The 14,602-nt window shown below is 29.2% G+C and overlaps 1 protein-coding gene across 2 annotated transcripts in view; it reads right to left on the reverse strand.

Moving 5' to 3' along the window:
• The window catches only part of LOC107443302 (protein held out wings), a 34,885-nt gene that overhangs the window by 15,260 nt on the left and 5,023 nt on the right, over window positions 1-14,602 (reverse strand). The window contains exons 1-2 of one of the 2 annotated variants that reach the window (XM_043045602.2): window positions 13,842-13,878; window positions 4,768-4,901 (exon numbers count right to left, since the gene is read on the reverse strand). In XM_043045602.2, coding sequence (XP_042901536.1) covers window positions 4,768-4,901; window positions 13,842-13,866 — 159 coding nt within the window. In that variant the 5' untranslated portion in view covers window positions 13,867-13,878. Of the gene's footprint in view, window positions 1-4,767; window positions 4,902-13,841; window positions 13,879-14,602 lie in introns of those variants that run through there. The other variant, XM_016057120.3, reaches the window with a different exon arrangement.

Consider the following 14,602-nt stretch of genomic DNA (forward strand, 5'->3'; position numbering starts at 1 on the left):
TTTGTTTCTAACGCCACTTGCCAATATCCGCAAGTCTGTTGGGTAAAATTAAGTGAATCTAAGCAAAGTGCGTGTTTCTTGCTTTTCAGTGGCGCCATCTATGGCACAAGAATAAGATTCCCAGCCCATTTATTGGGTGGACCTATTCTTACATCCATTCACTCATCCACAGATTGTAATGTTGACCGGAACCAGGGAACGATCAATCTCCGATTCAGTACCCCCAGAGGTAAAATTTTTTATGGGAACATGGAGGACAGATTTAACATGCACCAGTCACCATTTACTACACGAGAGTCCTTCGCTTGGCAGGGATCAAACTCATGACTTCTTAGACATGGGCCCCACGCCCTACAAACCAGACTATCCCGGCCCAAAACAATGTACTATAAGAAATTACTGGCACAGATGATGGTTCCAATGTCAAGAAACTGACAAAGACTATTCCGGACATTTTAATACCACACATAAAAATTGATGTAACATAATTGGTTAACAGAGCTCTAGGCAGAAAAAAGGGCAGGGTGCAAAAGTTTAAAAAAAGGTCATTATTATTCTAAAAAGGCAATTTCTTTCTAAGAGCTTTACACATTCTATTAAAAAACATCACCAATTTTTTTTTTTTTTTTTACTTAACTAAAAGTACCAAAGCAATCATATTAATTACTAATTTTTATTAATAAATTAACATAGATCGAGTTAATGAGCTAATTAGCTTAGTAATTTATTTAAAATGCATGCATATATTAATAAAATAATAAATGTATGTTTTTAAGTGTCTGTAGTTATAATTTAATAATTAAAATGATTAATAATAATTATGATTTAACGATAGTGAAGTAACTGCAAACTTTCAAAGACAAGTGCACTATTTTTCCTTTCCCATATAAATCTATGTATTGACAGCTATGACAAACTAAATAAAAAGAGTTGAAAATAAAGAAGGGTTGAAGAAAGAAAAGGCAAAAAGGGTATGGAGTCTATTACATCAGGGCACTAATTTACTTCAGGGGCAACAGGGTGGATTCTTTTGACTAAAAGGGCAGCAGGGTGCTGCACCCTGTTTACCCTGCCTAGAATGAGCTCTGTGGTTAATGCAATTCATGCAAGCTAACAGTCAAGTTAAAAAAAATTTTGATAGAAGATTTTACACTTAACTGGTAAGGTAAGTACACTGATGCGACATTCGTGATTAAAATGCAGTGCCAGACATTTTACCAGACACCACCTAACCCTGTTTTTTCAGGGCCACAGCAAGAACGTCAAGTAATTTTGACCTTTGTCAGATAAGCGAGACAGCATCTGAGTTGGAACCCTTCATTCTAAACTATCACATCACATAACATCAAAGCTGTGGATTCAGTAGCAGAACTAGATTTTCACTCTGGACTTCTCAGAGAACTTCGCTCTGACTTTAATTTATAGGTCTTAATATTTTCACTGAATCCTCAGATTGTATTAATATTATTACTAAGTAAATATTTATTTCAATTTATATATGTACAATTAGAATTATACTATTTAAAATTATACTATTCAAAATTACATTTTGTTTACAACAAATCAAAGAAATTAACTTGAATTGTATAAATGCATTAGAAAAATAGCTAGATACAAATATCTCACAAGCACATTCGTAAATCAATGAATCTCGTATAACAAAAATATTCTTTGAGAATATTCTAAAGATAGGAAACTGTAACAAATGGAGCATAGAGTACATTTACATACCTTTTTAACTTTTCAAATGCACTAAAAACATCTGTCTTTGGAATGTGTGTACTTTTTCAATAGTTCAATCTAGCATAAACTCAAAAATGTTTAAATGTGATAAATTAAAATAGTGATACGTTGTATTATAATTTTCCCCTAATTCATGAGTAATATTTTTTCCAATATACTAATTATAAATATTTGTTTAAATAATTTTCTAAGACAGAAAACTTACAAATTTAAACCTAATTTATTTTAAACCTACACATCAATAAATTTATGTAAACATGGTACCTTTCAATTTAGTTGATTAGTACAAGTTTCACCCTCAAAATTGAAATAAACTATATTTTTTTGCAAAAAGAAAAAACCTTTGCAAAACACAAAAATGACACCATTTTTGGTAATAAAGACCTTGCGACAATAACCCATGAAAATAAGAAAGAACAATACAGAGTGAACTCACATTATAAGAGTTTCCTTATACCAATAATGGCACATTTAAAAAGGAAGAAAAAAATTATTTCTAAAATTATTATAATTTGTGACGGAAATTTCAAATTAAAGCAGCAAAGTTGAATTTTTTGAAGAAAAAGAAAAAAAAAAGAAAAGGGAAAAGTACACATTGGCAAAACATTTTTTTATTTATAAACTTTTCTTCAATACAAAATATTTCTTATTACAACTTTCAATCAGTTTAAGAAACAAAGATTGTTAACCATTTATTAGTGAATTAAAATGGCAAGTATCAGAACCAAAGGTTTTTTACAGTCTTCACTTCACTAAAACAAGGTTATACTTTGCTCTTTTTCCTCTAACCAGAAATTAATTCTTTTTTTTTTTTTAATCACAATAATTATTCCCATAACTACAAAAATTAAAATGTTGTAGATCAGTTTCTTCAAAAATAAATAAATAAATAAATAAATAAAAATAAATAATAATCAATAAATAAAAAAATATTAGCAATTTAGGTTGGTAAATTTTTGACAATTGACTGTTTCATCTGGTATTAACTGTCATGGTCTTATCCTGTCATTTTAAAAGCCCCTTTTAACAAGTGTCAAAACACTTTAATTTTACTTAATCTAAAAAATATGCCCTCATTTTAACGTAAAATCATCTCATAGTTATTACCTGTAATATAAACCAAATAGTTATAACATTGCTTCTTAAAACATTAAGATTACCATTAGAAAAACCAATTCGTTTCAATCATCCTGGCTATAATTTTTAGATGTAACATATAATATAAATCATAATGATAGTATATAACGAAAGTACCGTGCATGACTTAGTACCTAATCAAATGCCCCCGATGTCAAAAAAAGAAACTTAGACAGTTTATGTCTGATTGACCATTTTTGACGTGTCATGTAAAAAATCAAACCCCGATAGCAATACACAATTCGCTATGAGCAATAGTGATTTCGTTTCACTGGAACACTATATTCTCACCTTAAGTTCACATTGTACATAATATTTTTTGAAAATAAATTCAATAATATTGATACAAACATATACTTATTCTTGAATGAAATCCTTAATTCTAACAGTTTTAAAGGACACCCCCTCCCCTCACCATATGGTTGAAGATCACGAGAACTATAAAATATAACAGAAGAAAAGGAATCTCACTCAATAACTATTAGAGACTTTCATTACCCAGAGATTCAAATTAAATCATTGTGGGTGGAGTATACCAACCACAGTTCACAACAAATAATATTTGATACATAAAAGATTTAGTAAAATTAGACAACGGAGAAAATTTAATGCAAAAAAATAGTAACTGGCTTCATGTGGAGTGCACAGAGGGAGATGAAAGGGGCTAGCAGCTAAAAAGGGCAATCCATCTGCTACACAGAATTCTAAATTGTTAAATCCATTCATTTTCTTTTTTGTTCAGAAATCATATTTTAAATTATTTGGCGAAAAGTGTAATATCAGGAATCAAAAGGAATTCAGGAATAGATGATATAAACGAAAATTTTTAGGTCGTTACAATTTAAATACGTTTTACGACTCGCATGACATAAAGTAACAGGAACAGTGTTTTGTTAGAAATAGTTTTGAAATCATAGAATTTTATATAGTTCTCTTACGTTTCTATAAAAACTGAATTCGAAATACGAATAAATTAATTTTAATTAATTGATGTTTTGTTTCGTCTTCTACTTTCCCCAGGCGAGTTTGCCCAGAACATATGAACTGGCATGGTTATCTGAAATTTTACTATCCATTTGAAATTATAACTAGAATTCAAACTCTAGTTGAATACATTTTATTTTATTTATTTATTTTTGCAGTCTTCAGCATTTTAACCAGGGTCGGTATTTCGAGCAGAAGATATCTATTTCACTAAAATTCAAAAGAAGCTACGCAAAATTGAAGTAACTAAAAAAAGACTCATAAAACTAATTAACAATAAGTATTATAAGAATATTTTAAATTTAAACAAATTATATTTAGTAACAGAAAATTTAAAACTTCTTCACCTTTACTTTTCTGTTCGTTAAAAGGAGCTTTTTGATTTACATATGTTTTTTTTTTCAATTTCAAAGGAAAATTTTAAAACTTTTATATTATTTGTGAGTCAGTTTGAGTATTCATACTTAATACTTGATTATAAAAATTAGTATTCTATTTGCTAGTTCAGTAGTATTCATAAAATTTGGTTACATTATTTTTAAGGTTCTTTATAGAATTATAAAATTAGGTATTACTATACTCAACATGAAATATTCAAAAATGAGTAGATTTTAATTATTTTTTAAATCAAATTCATAAAAACAATTTTCCAGTAGCTTCATAGTTTAATATTTATTTAAACATAATGTAAGAAACAGTTGAAAAATTAAAACTATTATTTAAACTTGTTATAAGCAAAATTTGAATTTTTTTTTTTTTTATGAAAAATAGTTTCTTCCCTCCAGGCTTACAATCTGATTTGTAAGGATGATTTTTTCATACTCAATGAAAGCTAATTTAAATGACACATCAAAAGATTTAGTAGCAGGAGGAGAGAGAGAGCGAGAGAAGAAGCAAACTTACATCAGGATGGTCTTTGACTGGCACATAGACCTTTTCAGAGCGAGATATGACGGGACCATCAGGTTCTGGCAGGATCAAAGGATCTTTCTTGCAACCATTTACTTGAAACAAATTATTTCGCACTTTGTTGATTTCTGGTTAATAAAGAGTTAATTCAATACATTAGTACGGTTAGAAAGGGCATTTGAATCAAGCAAAAGTAAGGACACATGCACAACAAAATATTTTGACACACACACATCCCACTTTTTGTGGTTGCACTTAATGGCCCAACTACAAGGGTAGATTTTAGTCACTACTAGTCTGTGGACCTTTGACTAAAAGATATTGGCAGTCCAGACACATTTTCACAGGTCCGTTTATAGGCAGGGGTAATTGTGAGCCCAAGTCAAAATTTCGGAAAATTTCATGAGTTAAAAAAAAAAAAAAAAAAAACAGTTTAAATTGAAAAATTAGAAAAAAATTTAAACAAGTTTTTTTCTTCCTTTTTCTCAATATTTCTTAGTTTACTTAAAATATATTTAAAATTTTACACATACCAATACCATTTTCGCATACCTATGATGATATGGAGAAGTAATTAAAATTTACAAACATGTCTTTCTTGATTTTATGATTATAACTGATACTGATATATTTACTGATAAAAAATTAATATAAATCATGAATAGAAGCTTATAAAGTATCTCTCTGGCTCTCCCTGACAAACAAATAAAATAAACTGTGTTTTTAAGTTCTTTTCAGTGTTTTTAAGTTTAAGTTTCTAGGTTTTAAATTTGATTTCCGGAAACTTCTGTGATCAATGATTTTCTGAAACGTCTGGACCTTCGATCTCCGGAAACTTCTGGATCACTGTTAGCAAAAATTCCGGAAATCAGGATTTTTTCCAGAGCACAATCAGCCCTGTATAGGAGTGATTTTCACGAAATATGACAATTTAGTGTAACTGCCATAGAAATTTAATATCATACAATAAAATTATAAATTTTTTTAAAAAAATATTATAATTAACTTTTTGGAATGATTTTACACTAGTTTCAATAATTATATATATATATATATTTAAAAATGTACGTGGTGTTTCACAATGTCATTATCCTGTCATGTCACAAGAAATATTTTTAATAATTACTCGCTTTAGAACTGAATATACTTTTCTATCTACGATTTTTCTTACTTCTAAACACTGTTAATGCATTTCTTTAGTCTATGCACAGGAGTCATTTCATAAATATTTTGTATAAATAAGTTTTACAGTCAATTTATAAGTCACACGAAAATGTTATTTTCTTGGTTACTTATTTTCATTTTTCTAAAATCTACACAAATGAAGTTAATGTTAATCATTTTTGTTTATATGTAGGATTGACAACCATTGCAGTAGGAACAGAGAAAAATAAATTTAACGAGATTTTAAAAAGCAAGTAGATTTTTATGCTCTTAATCTTGCCAGCTCTAAATCATTAGTAACATATTATTAAAAATAAATAAATAAATAAACCAAGAAAGTATATGCTTTCCTGGCACTTGAATGAAAAGGAATAATTATAAACTTCATAATATTTGTAAACTACACTGTTCACAATAAGGTATTAATTAGGGTTAGTGAATAAAGTTTTTTGTTTTTTTAAATAAATAATCTGAAGATTTAAAATCCCCCCCACAAAGTGTCAAATTTTTTTTTAAGAACTATCAATATGTCTATTAGATTTGTTTTATCTGTTGAAATGGTGAATTCAATTGAAAAATTACAACACAAATAATGTACAATGATCACATTTATAGGATGAAATATTACTTTTGTAGTAATAAAAAGGAACAAAATATTGCACTGAAAAACAAAAACAGCACACAATCTTTTCGCATTGATAGATAATTCGGGGGACAACTGATAATTATTTAATGGCAGTCTGAGTGCAATTTCAGTGATCCTGAACTGATGGACCATCTTTAAAGCCCTGAGCTAAGTTATTAAGAATGAGGAGTATTTAACAAACATTTTCAGGGTTTTTGAATAAAAAATTCGAAATTATCTAGAGCAATAATTCTAAAAATAAAAAGAACTTCAACAACACAATAATCAAGAAAACATGAGAATGATCTCAGAAGAAAGCAATCGAAAACTTCAGAATAATTAATTTTCGTCCACAGCACAACAGAGAAAATTTTGTCAGGCTTGCAATATACATTTTTCATATTGATGCACAAAACATTAAAGGAGAAATTTTAATTTTTAGAGAAGTTTGATGGCCTATCTGATGAGTCTGAAAGAAATTTTGTTTTTCATCAAAAGTTCCTTATTGTTGTTTTAAAGTAATAAACGGCATGTTTTGGAGGATATATTTATAATTTGATCAGTTCCTAGTATTAGCTGATTTGAAAATCTTTCAGGGAACACAAAATCTCAATCAAAAGCAATCTATATACCCTGTTTTACCTTGTATTTGGTTTTCTATTCTAAAATTTAGGTAGCAGATTTTTTTTTTATTTTTAAATAATAAGCATTGTATACAAAGTGCACATTTTATTATTATTAATTTTCTGATTAATTCTACTTTTTCCCTTTAACAATTGACCGTTATTACTACAGATTACCAGAGTTTTCAACACCTCAATGTTTTAAATGACATTATAAAGTACAGCGGTTTTCGAATCACGCATTTAAGCAATCACTTTTTGACCCATTCTTAAAAGCGATGATTTCACGGTGATCCCTGAGGCAGAATTTTTTCAAGCTAAGATACTTTTAATAATAACAAATAAGCATGTTACTAAAGAAACAAGTTGTGGTGACAAAAATACATCTATATACACAATTATATTTTATATGAATGTTTTTTTTTTTAATTGAACATATAATATTTATTTTATTTTAATATTATGGGCGAAACTCAAGCCTTTGGTAAGGGGAAAAAACACGCTAATTATATTCTTTTTCGCATTTAGCAAATCATCAGATAAATCCGTAACAGCAAGTACTGAAATAAAAAATAAAAAGATAGACGGCGAACTCACACGAATCGGATGTTTCAAAAAGGGGATACTAAATATCGTATTAAAGCAGGGGTCTGTCCAGACATTTTGTGAAAGGTCCGTTTTTGTAAAATTGTGAAAAAATTACTCGTAATTTGTGAATATAAAATGAACGTTGAGTCACATGTAAATATTAAAATGTCAATCTTATCCTCTCTATCACTCCTCAAACCACGTACTGTTACTACGAGACCGTTTTACAACGATGAACAATTTCACCTTATTCGCGATTCATTTATTAGTAACCTTCCATTTGCTCCTTTCATGGGACAAAAATAATGAGTACTATAGTTTGTCTATAGAAATAACTCCCCTCGCCAGGAAGTCTGCTGCTATGGAAACAAGAAATAGCGCATTTGAAAGAGGGGAGCTTCCCTTTCTCTCGCCGACCCGAATCAAAACCTGTCTTAAAATATGACACCCACACTTGAAATAGTTAAACCTCGTAACCATAGTCACTGCCACTACTCCAGACGAATGGCGAGCAACTAATAATAAAAGAAAAACGAGAAGTTAAAATTTGAAATTAATATGTATGAAAATAAACCAATCGCGTCACAATAAACGAAAATTGCGGTGACCCGAAACGGATTTTCAACAAAATAGAACAATTGAAATTTTTCGTCAGTCCATTTGGGCCCCCCGATTCTATACTAAAGCCGAAGATACTGCCCTAGAATTTTAAATAGTTATTAAATGTTTATTATTTTAATTGCTGTTGAGTGAATACAGTTTCACATATTGAATTGAATGTAAATATAACTTATTAAAAAGGAATATAAGACGGATATCTTTAACATAAAGATAATGTTACAGGATTACTAATTAATATAACAAAAGCCTCAACTATATAATCTTTATAAAACAGATTAATTTTATGCAAGTACAGTATTAAGAAATGAGTTTGACCGAAAAAATTATTTCATGTCTCATTTTTCTTAAATACATTATTGTAATTCAAAGTTGGAACTAGATGGTTAAACCAACAGATTTCTTTTTAATTCTTAACAAAAATTTTTATATAAATAATTTTCAAATTTGGAAAAATGTAATTTTCTCACAATTTTGAGTTCAATTGCTAAAGTGAATTGGCACCACTTTAAACAAACATAAAATAAATAGTATGTAATTTTAAAATGTTTACATATCATTGTGCTCTAAAATGACAGAGCACTATGAGACGGCAACTTTTAAACTGGTTTTGTCTCATGTGTATTGAAAGATGTTTTAATAACTGCTAAATGTAACAATTCATACATTTATGCTTTAAAACTTAATTATTTTAATTAGCTTCTTGGTTTATTTTATTATTTAAAGATTGCAACTGGTTAGCATCGCATCTTCTCTTTTTTAAATTAGGCATTGTTTAAAAATGCTTTATTTTATATGCATTGAGTTTTTGAGGTGATCAAAATGAGTTTAAATTTGTTAAAATGCATGCATATCTTAAAAATGCTTCAATTTATGAACGTGAAGTTTTTTTGTTGTCGTTTGATTTTAAACAGTATGACAGTTGGGTCGATCGTTTTAACAGTAGTTACTACTAGGGATTTCTACATGGTTTATAAAATCTTTATTTTTTCAATACAATATTACTTCGTCCGGCGAACTTCAAATTGCTTATTTAAAGAATCACTTCTTTACTCACTCTATAGACGATTTTAACCGTCAACTAGTTAAAATCTTTATTTCTCAATGCTACAATGTCATGAATTTCGAATAATTACTTCTTGTCGATAAGAATGCAAATCTAAGGTTTGGTTAAGATGGTTTTCAAAATCACGAGTTCTTTTCCGATTTAGTACTACAACTATTACGTTTCGAATGGTGCATTTGAAGAACCACTTAAAAACGTGCTCTTCTGGAAAGAAAAAAAAAATGTCATCTCAAATCCGCGATTTTCTCAAAATACGAGAGCTTAGCGCATTTTGAAACTGAAAATGCGTCATTTTTTTCCTTTTCTTTCCCAAGCTGTAGTGAAATACAACAAACATTCGGATTTCGCTTTCGTGATATCCAAAAAGCTTTTCCTAAGGTTGCACAGGAATCTTACTATTTTAATTAGCAAAATGTGCTGCACTTTTATAAAGGAGAAGAATTTTTCGGTTCGAATGATTAAGGTAGAAAGAAATTATAAAAAATTAAAAAAAAATTCGCTGAACTATCGTAACACTCTATCAGACTTGCTAACCTCACACATTAAAAAGCTTCTGACCACGACATAGCGTTGTAAGCAAAAGAATACTAAAAATTTGAAAATAAAATTGATATAAACAAATTTTTAGCTCCCGTAAAAATTACTAATTTTTTAAAAAAATATATAAATAAAAAAAAAAGAGATAAAAACAAAATTTCTGACATGCCTTCCCAGACAAAGTTTATTTTAAAACGAAGTGTGTTAATATTCACTCACAGACTGAATACCAGCTTTAACTTGGAGAACATACAACAGCCAATATTTTTCTTGCTCATAACACATATTAAGAGATTTTTTTTTAAAAAAAAACAGCTTTTCTTTGTAATGTAAAGTACAAATATGAGTTAAGAAACGAGTTATCTTTTCCTAAAATTTTAATGCAAATCCAATTGAAATTGTAACTCCGACTCAGATAGCATTCTTAAAAAGAGAAATCATCAGTATATAATATGATTTTACTAAGTTTATATATTTTCTTTATTTCTTTGTTTGCCGGTTTCTTAATTTTTCTTGAAAATATTTTATTTTAATCATTTTCCTTCTTCTCTTTTTTATATTTTTTCCATGTTTTCTCTATATTTTTAACTTATTTTTGGAGTTCAATATATTTGCAGCTTATGCACAGTGAATAAAAACTTAAATGTTATAATTGAAAATTTCAGTAAGAACGCACCATGACATGATTCCCCTATTTTTATAGTTAGTAATATAGCGAACCTGTCACAAAAATATTTAAAATTAATTTTTAAAGATGCAATAAGTGAGGTTTACCAGGAACTCATTTTATTTTCCCCTAACATATTAAGTTTAGTACATAAATGCAAGTAAAGCAGCGTTTCTCCAGAGACCTCTTAAAGAATGCAACTAAACGGTATAAAATGAAAATCTCAAAAAAACAAATTGAAGAGAATGTCTTTATATCCAGAAATAACAGAAAACGAAATCATTTCGACATCTTTAGAGAGTGACGTTAATTGTTCAATAAAATAAATAAAAAAATAGTCTCAGATCACTGAAGCGGATCCCGTTCTTTAAGAAATGATTAACTCCCCCCCCCAACCTAAGACAGAATTCAATTGAATGGCGCAAGGTCCAAAAAAAAAAAAAAACATGCTGCGCCAAACAATAGGTTTTTAAAAACAAATCGAAAATATAATTCATCTTATTAAAAATCTAAATTCCAAAATAAATTCATCTTATTAAAATAAATGATAGTGTTAAAACGGTAAACAACGCACAAATGCATTCAAAGTGTAAAACCATCCAGCACAATAATTCATTCACAGAATTTTATAGTTTCATATCAAATGGAGGGTCGAACTGTAAAACACCCAGTGGTGGTTGTGCTAGCACTACTACAAACGTTTGTGACAACTATCTATGTCTACTTGAAACTACAGGTCCGAACTTCCGGGTCTAAAAGCGAGTCCCTATTGAAATATCGTACTTCCTAAAACAGTTTAAATTTTTAAATAGTACTTCAAATGATGTTTTAAAATAAATAAAACTGTCACTCAATTAGTATAAAATTATATACGAGTATTCATTGGATAGCAGAATTATCGAGTCTTCACTCTTAATTTTTAAAAATTTAGATCTCAATTCGACTTCAACGATGTTTAGTATAGTAAGAATTCAGCTTACACATAAATTTAGCACAATTTAAGTATAAAAGTTACGTTTAAATTTTATACAATTCCATTTAAGACAGAGCAAAAAAAAAGTTTATATAGTTTCATACTGCGACCCATAATAAAGAAAGGATGAAATGAACAGAATTGTTATTTTTAGTGCCATTTAAAAAGTTTCTATAAATGATATTTATTATCATACCATCACTGGTATTTTGAATACAAATAAAACCAGAAAAATAAACATTAAGTGCTTACAAGTTGTTATTTTTTTTCGGTATCAATCATTATTATTATTTTAAAAAGTAGCTCCAAGTTTTTAATATTTTTTTTTGTTGAATACTTGCTTAAAAAAAAAAAAAAGATTAAAAATAATCCTGTGATAATCTATTTGCACTGGGAAGTTTCTACTACCGGGTATACTGACATAACAGATGAAGCTAAGATATTTCCAATTTTTAATATTATTTGTTACCCTTCTTGGTTGCTTTACATTACTAGACAAAGCAAAAAACGATCCACTCTACTTGGCACACAGATTTTGGAAACATTCATCACTAACAAAAAATTTTTTCCGTTACTTATCCCTTTCGGAAGCAGTAAAAAATTATCACGGTACCAATAGGAATACCCTTTCATTAGAATATTTGGTACGACCAAAATTAAGCACCATTGGCTTGAATAGTAAGGAGATTTTCAAAGGTTTCCCTAAATAAATAAGCAACTTTCCGCTAGTAATTTTGTGTGTATTAGTAAATAACTTGATTTGATTACGATTGATTTTGAATTTAGTTAAATTAAAAAAAAAACAAGTTTCTAAAGTATAACTGTAAATAAAAACAAGTGGCTTTAGATAACTTTAGAAATACTAGTTTGTTATTCGCTTAGGCTATGACGTTTACGTTGATCATTGAGCTTATCTGGCATATCGAAAAAAATGCATTACAATAGTCAGCAAAAAACTCCTTTTTTTTTTTATTCAATAGAGTTATAAGCTAGCAAACATCAGACAAGTTAACTTTAATATTTATAAAAGAAAAATTCGTTTAGTTTAATTTAAGCTAAACCGCGAAGTAAAAATATACTTCAACTTTGCTAGACTCGTGCTTAATATAAAGGATCCGTTTCCCTATCTCTATCACTTACGAACATTTGAAAATAGGTACTTTTTAGACCGCTTAACTCGTATATTCACCTGGTTCAACTCCTCCAGTGGGTGACAAAAGATCATAAAAATGAGGTGAATTAATATTTGTTCATACAATATAGCTAAACTAATTCGAAATTTAAACAAAGTAAGGAGTATTGCTCACATGCAAAAGATCATAATTAATAGTTTTCGCTAAACTAAATAGCAAATTACGCGGTCATTTTCTCTTTACATATTCCTACATAATAAAATCGATGAACTTTTGCTGCTTTGAACATACAGTGAAGAGACAAATGTTTCGAAATGAACAGACTAGCCGAAACATAATTCCACTCTATGCTAACATAAGATCTTTTGGAAGTTCTACTTTAAAGGAGACATTGCCATGTCAGAGAAAGAACTTCAAACATTTTTAATAATTAAAAGAGTAATCCCAAGAAACAGAAAGATATACTACTTGTCTATAGAAAACAGGGTGAGTAGCCTAATCTTTCAACAAAAAATAAGCACCTTTTAAGCACTCAAAAAATATTTTTAAACACGACATACATTAACAAAATGCACAATAATTTTCAAAGACTTCAGATGATCAGGAGAAAATAACTAGTTTCTGACTTCGTCAAGAACTCTTTTCTTGATTATACGTATAAGCCGTTATAAAATGATTGAGAGATTTTTCGGTTCGATATTACAGGGTGGAAAATGAAGTCTGAAATGGAGAATAGCTTGAAAAATGCAGCAGAGTTGCACATGAGAAAGCAATAATCTTTTCTTACCGAACCCAGGTCAGTAGACGCACATACCGACTCGCAAGTATTTCATCAAACAAGTAAAATGATTGGCGCTTTCATACGTTATTGACCGACTTTACGCCGAAATGAATTGTGAAAACGTTGAATAGAATAATGTGAAAAGCACGCTTTTGCATGATACGTGATGAAAATCGACATGGTAATGAAAAAAATCTCAATTTTGAAAAGGAAAAAATTAAGCATTTTTTAAAAACACCCCAAGAAAAAACACCTTTAAGGACTTTAAAATAACGAGAATCGAAAATAAGCACCTTTTTTAAAAATGCTATGCATCATGGAAAAACTTCATTCGTTTCAAATCAGAATCGTCGTAATATATCCACGGTGGTAGACGGAACATGGGTTAGAGCCCCCTTGCCATCTGTAGAAATACATGTTATTGAACCACCGATAGATGGCGGAGTTTATCATTAGATTGTAACCGTAACTGCAAACTAAGATTTTGTAAAAAGCAAGAGCATCTACATTGGAATGTAGTAGTAGAAAAGTCTACCATTGTACCGTATTAATCATGTTAACGATTTAAATATATTTTTGTTACTTACCCCTTGGTAATTATTGAGTAGTTTTCCTGTGTCATCAAGAAAACGAGAGAAAAGGATATATTCACTAATAATAGTAATAAATCTTCGGTGTATTTACCCTATTAGAATTGCTTTAAGTTGAAAAGCGAAACCATCAGGTTAACCGTGGGAGGTTTTTCTCTTCATGTAACGCAAACCGATTAAGAAGCACAAAAATGCACTACGCCAGTTGAGGCTAATTAAACACAATAAAGGAATTAATGGATGCCAACTTGCGAATAACAACTCGTCAGAAACTAAATGTGGCGAATTCGCCCGTTCATCAAACCCATTCTTCTGTCTAGGTTTTTCTGAGAGGTACCTATTTTGTGAAAATTTAGACATAATTTGTGAAAATTAAAAATTATGTTAAAAAATCAACACGAAAATATGGATTTATCGTTTCTTAAGGATACAAAAATAAAATTATAAGAAGTATTTTGTGAAAC

This window comes from Parasteatoda tepidariorum, chromosome 8, assembly GCF_043381705.1.
Source record: "Parasteatoda tepidariorum isolate YZ-2023 chromosome 8, CAS_Ptep_4.0, whole genome shotgun sequence".
Classification (NCBI taxonomy): Eukaryota; Metazoa; Arthropoda; class Arachnida; order Araneae; family Theridiidae; genus Parasteatoda; species Parasteatoda tepidariorum.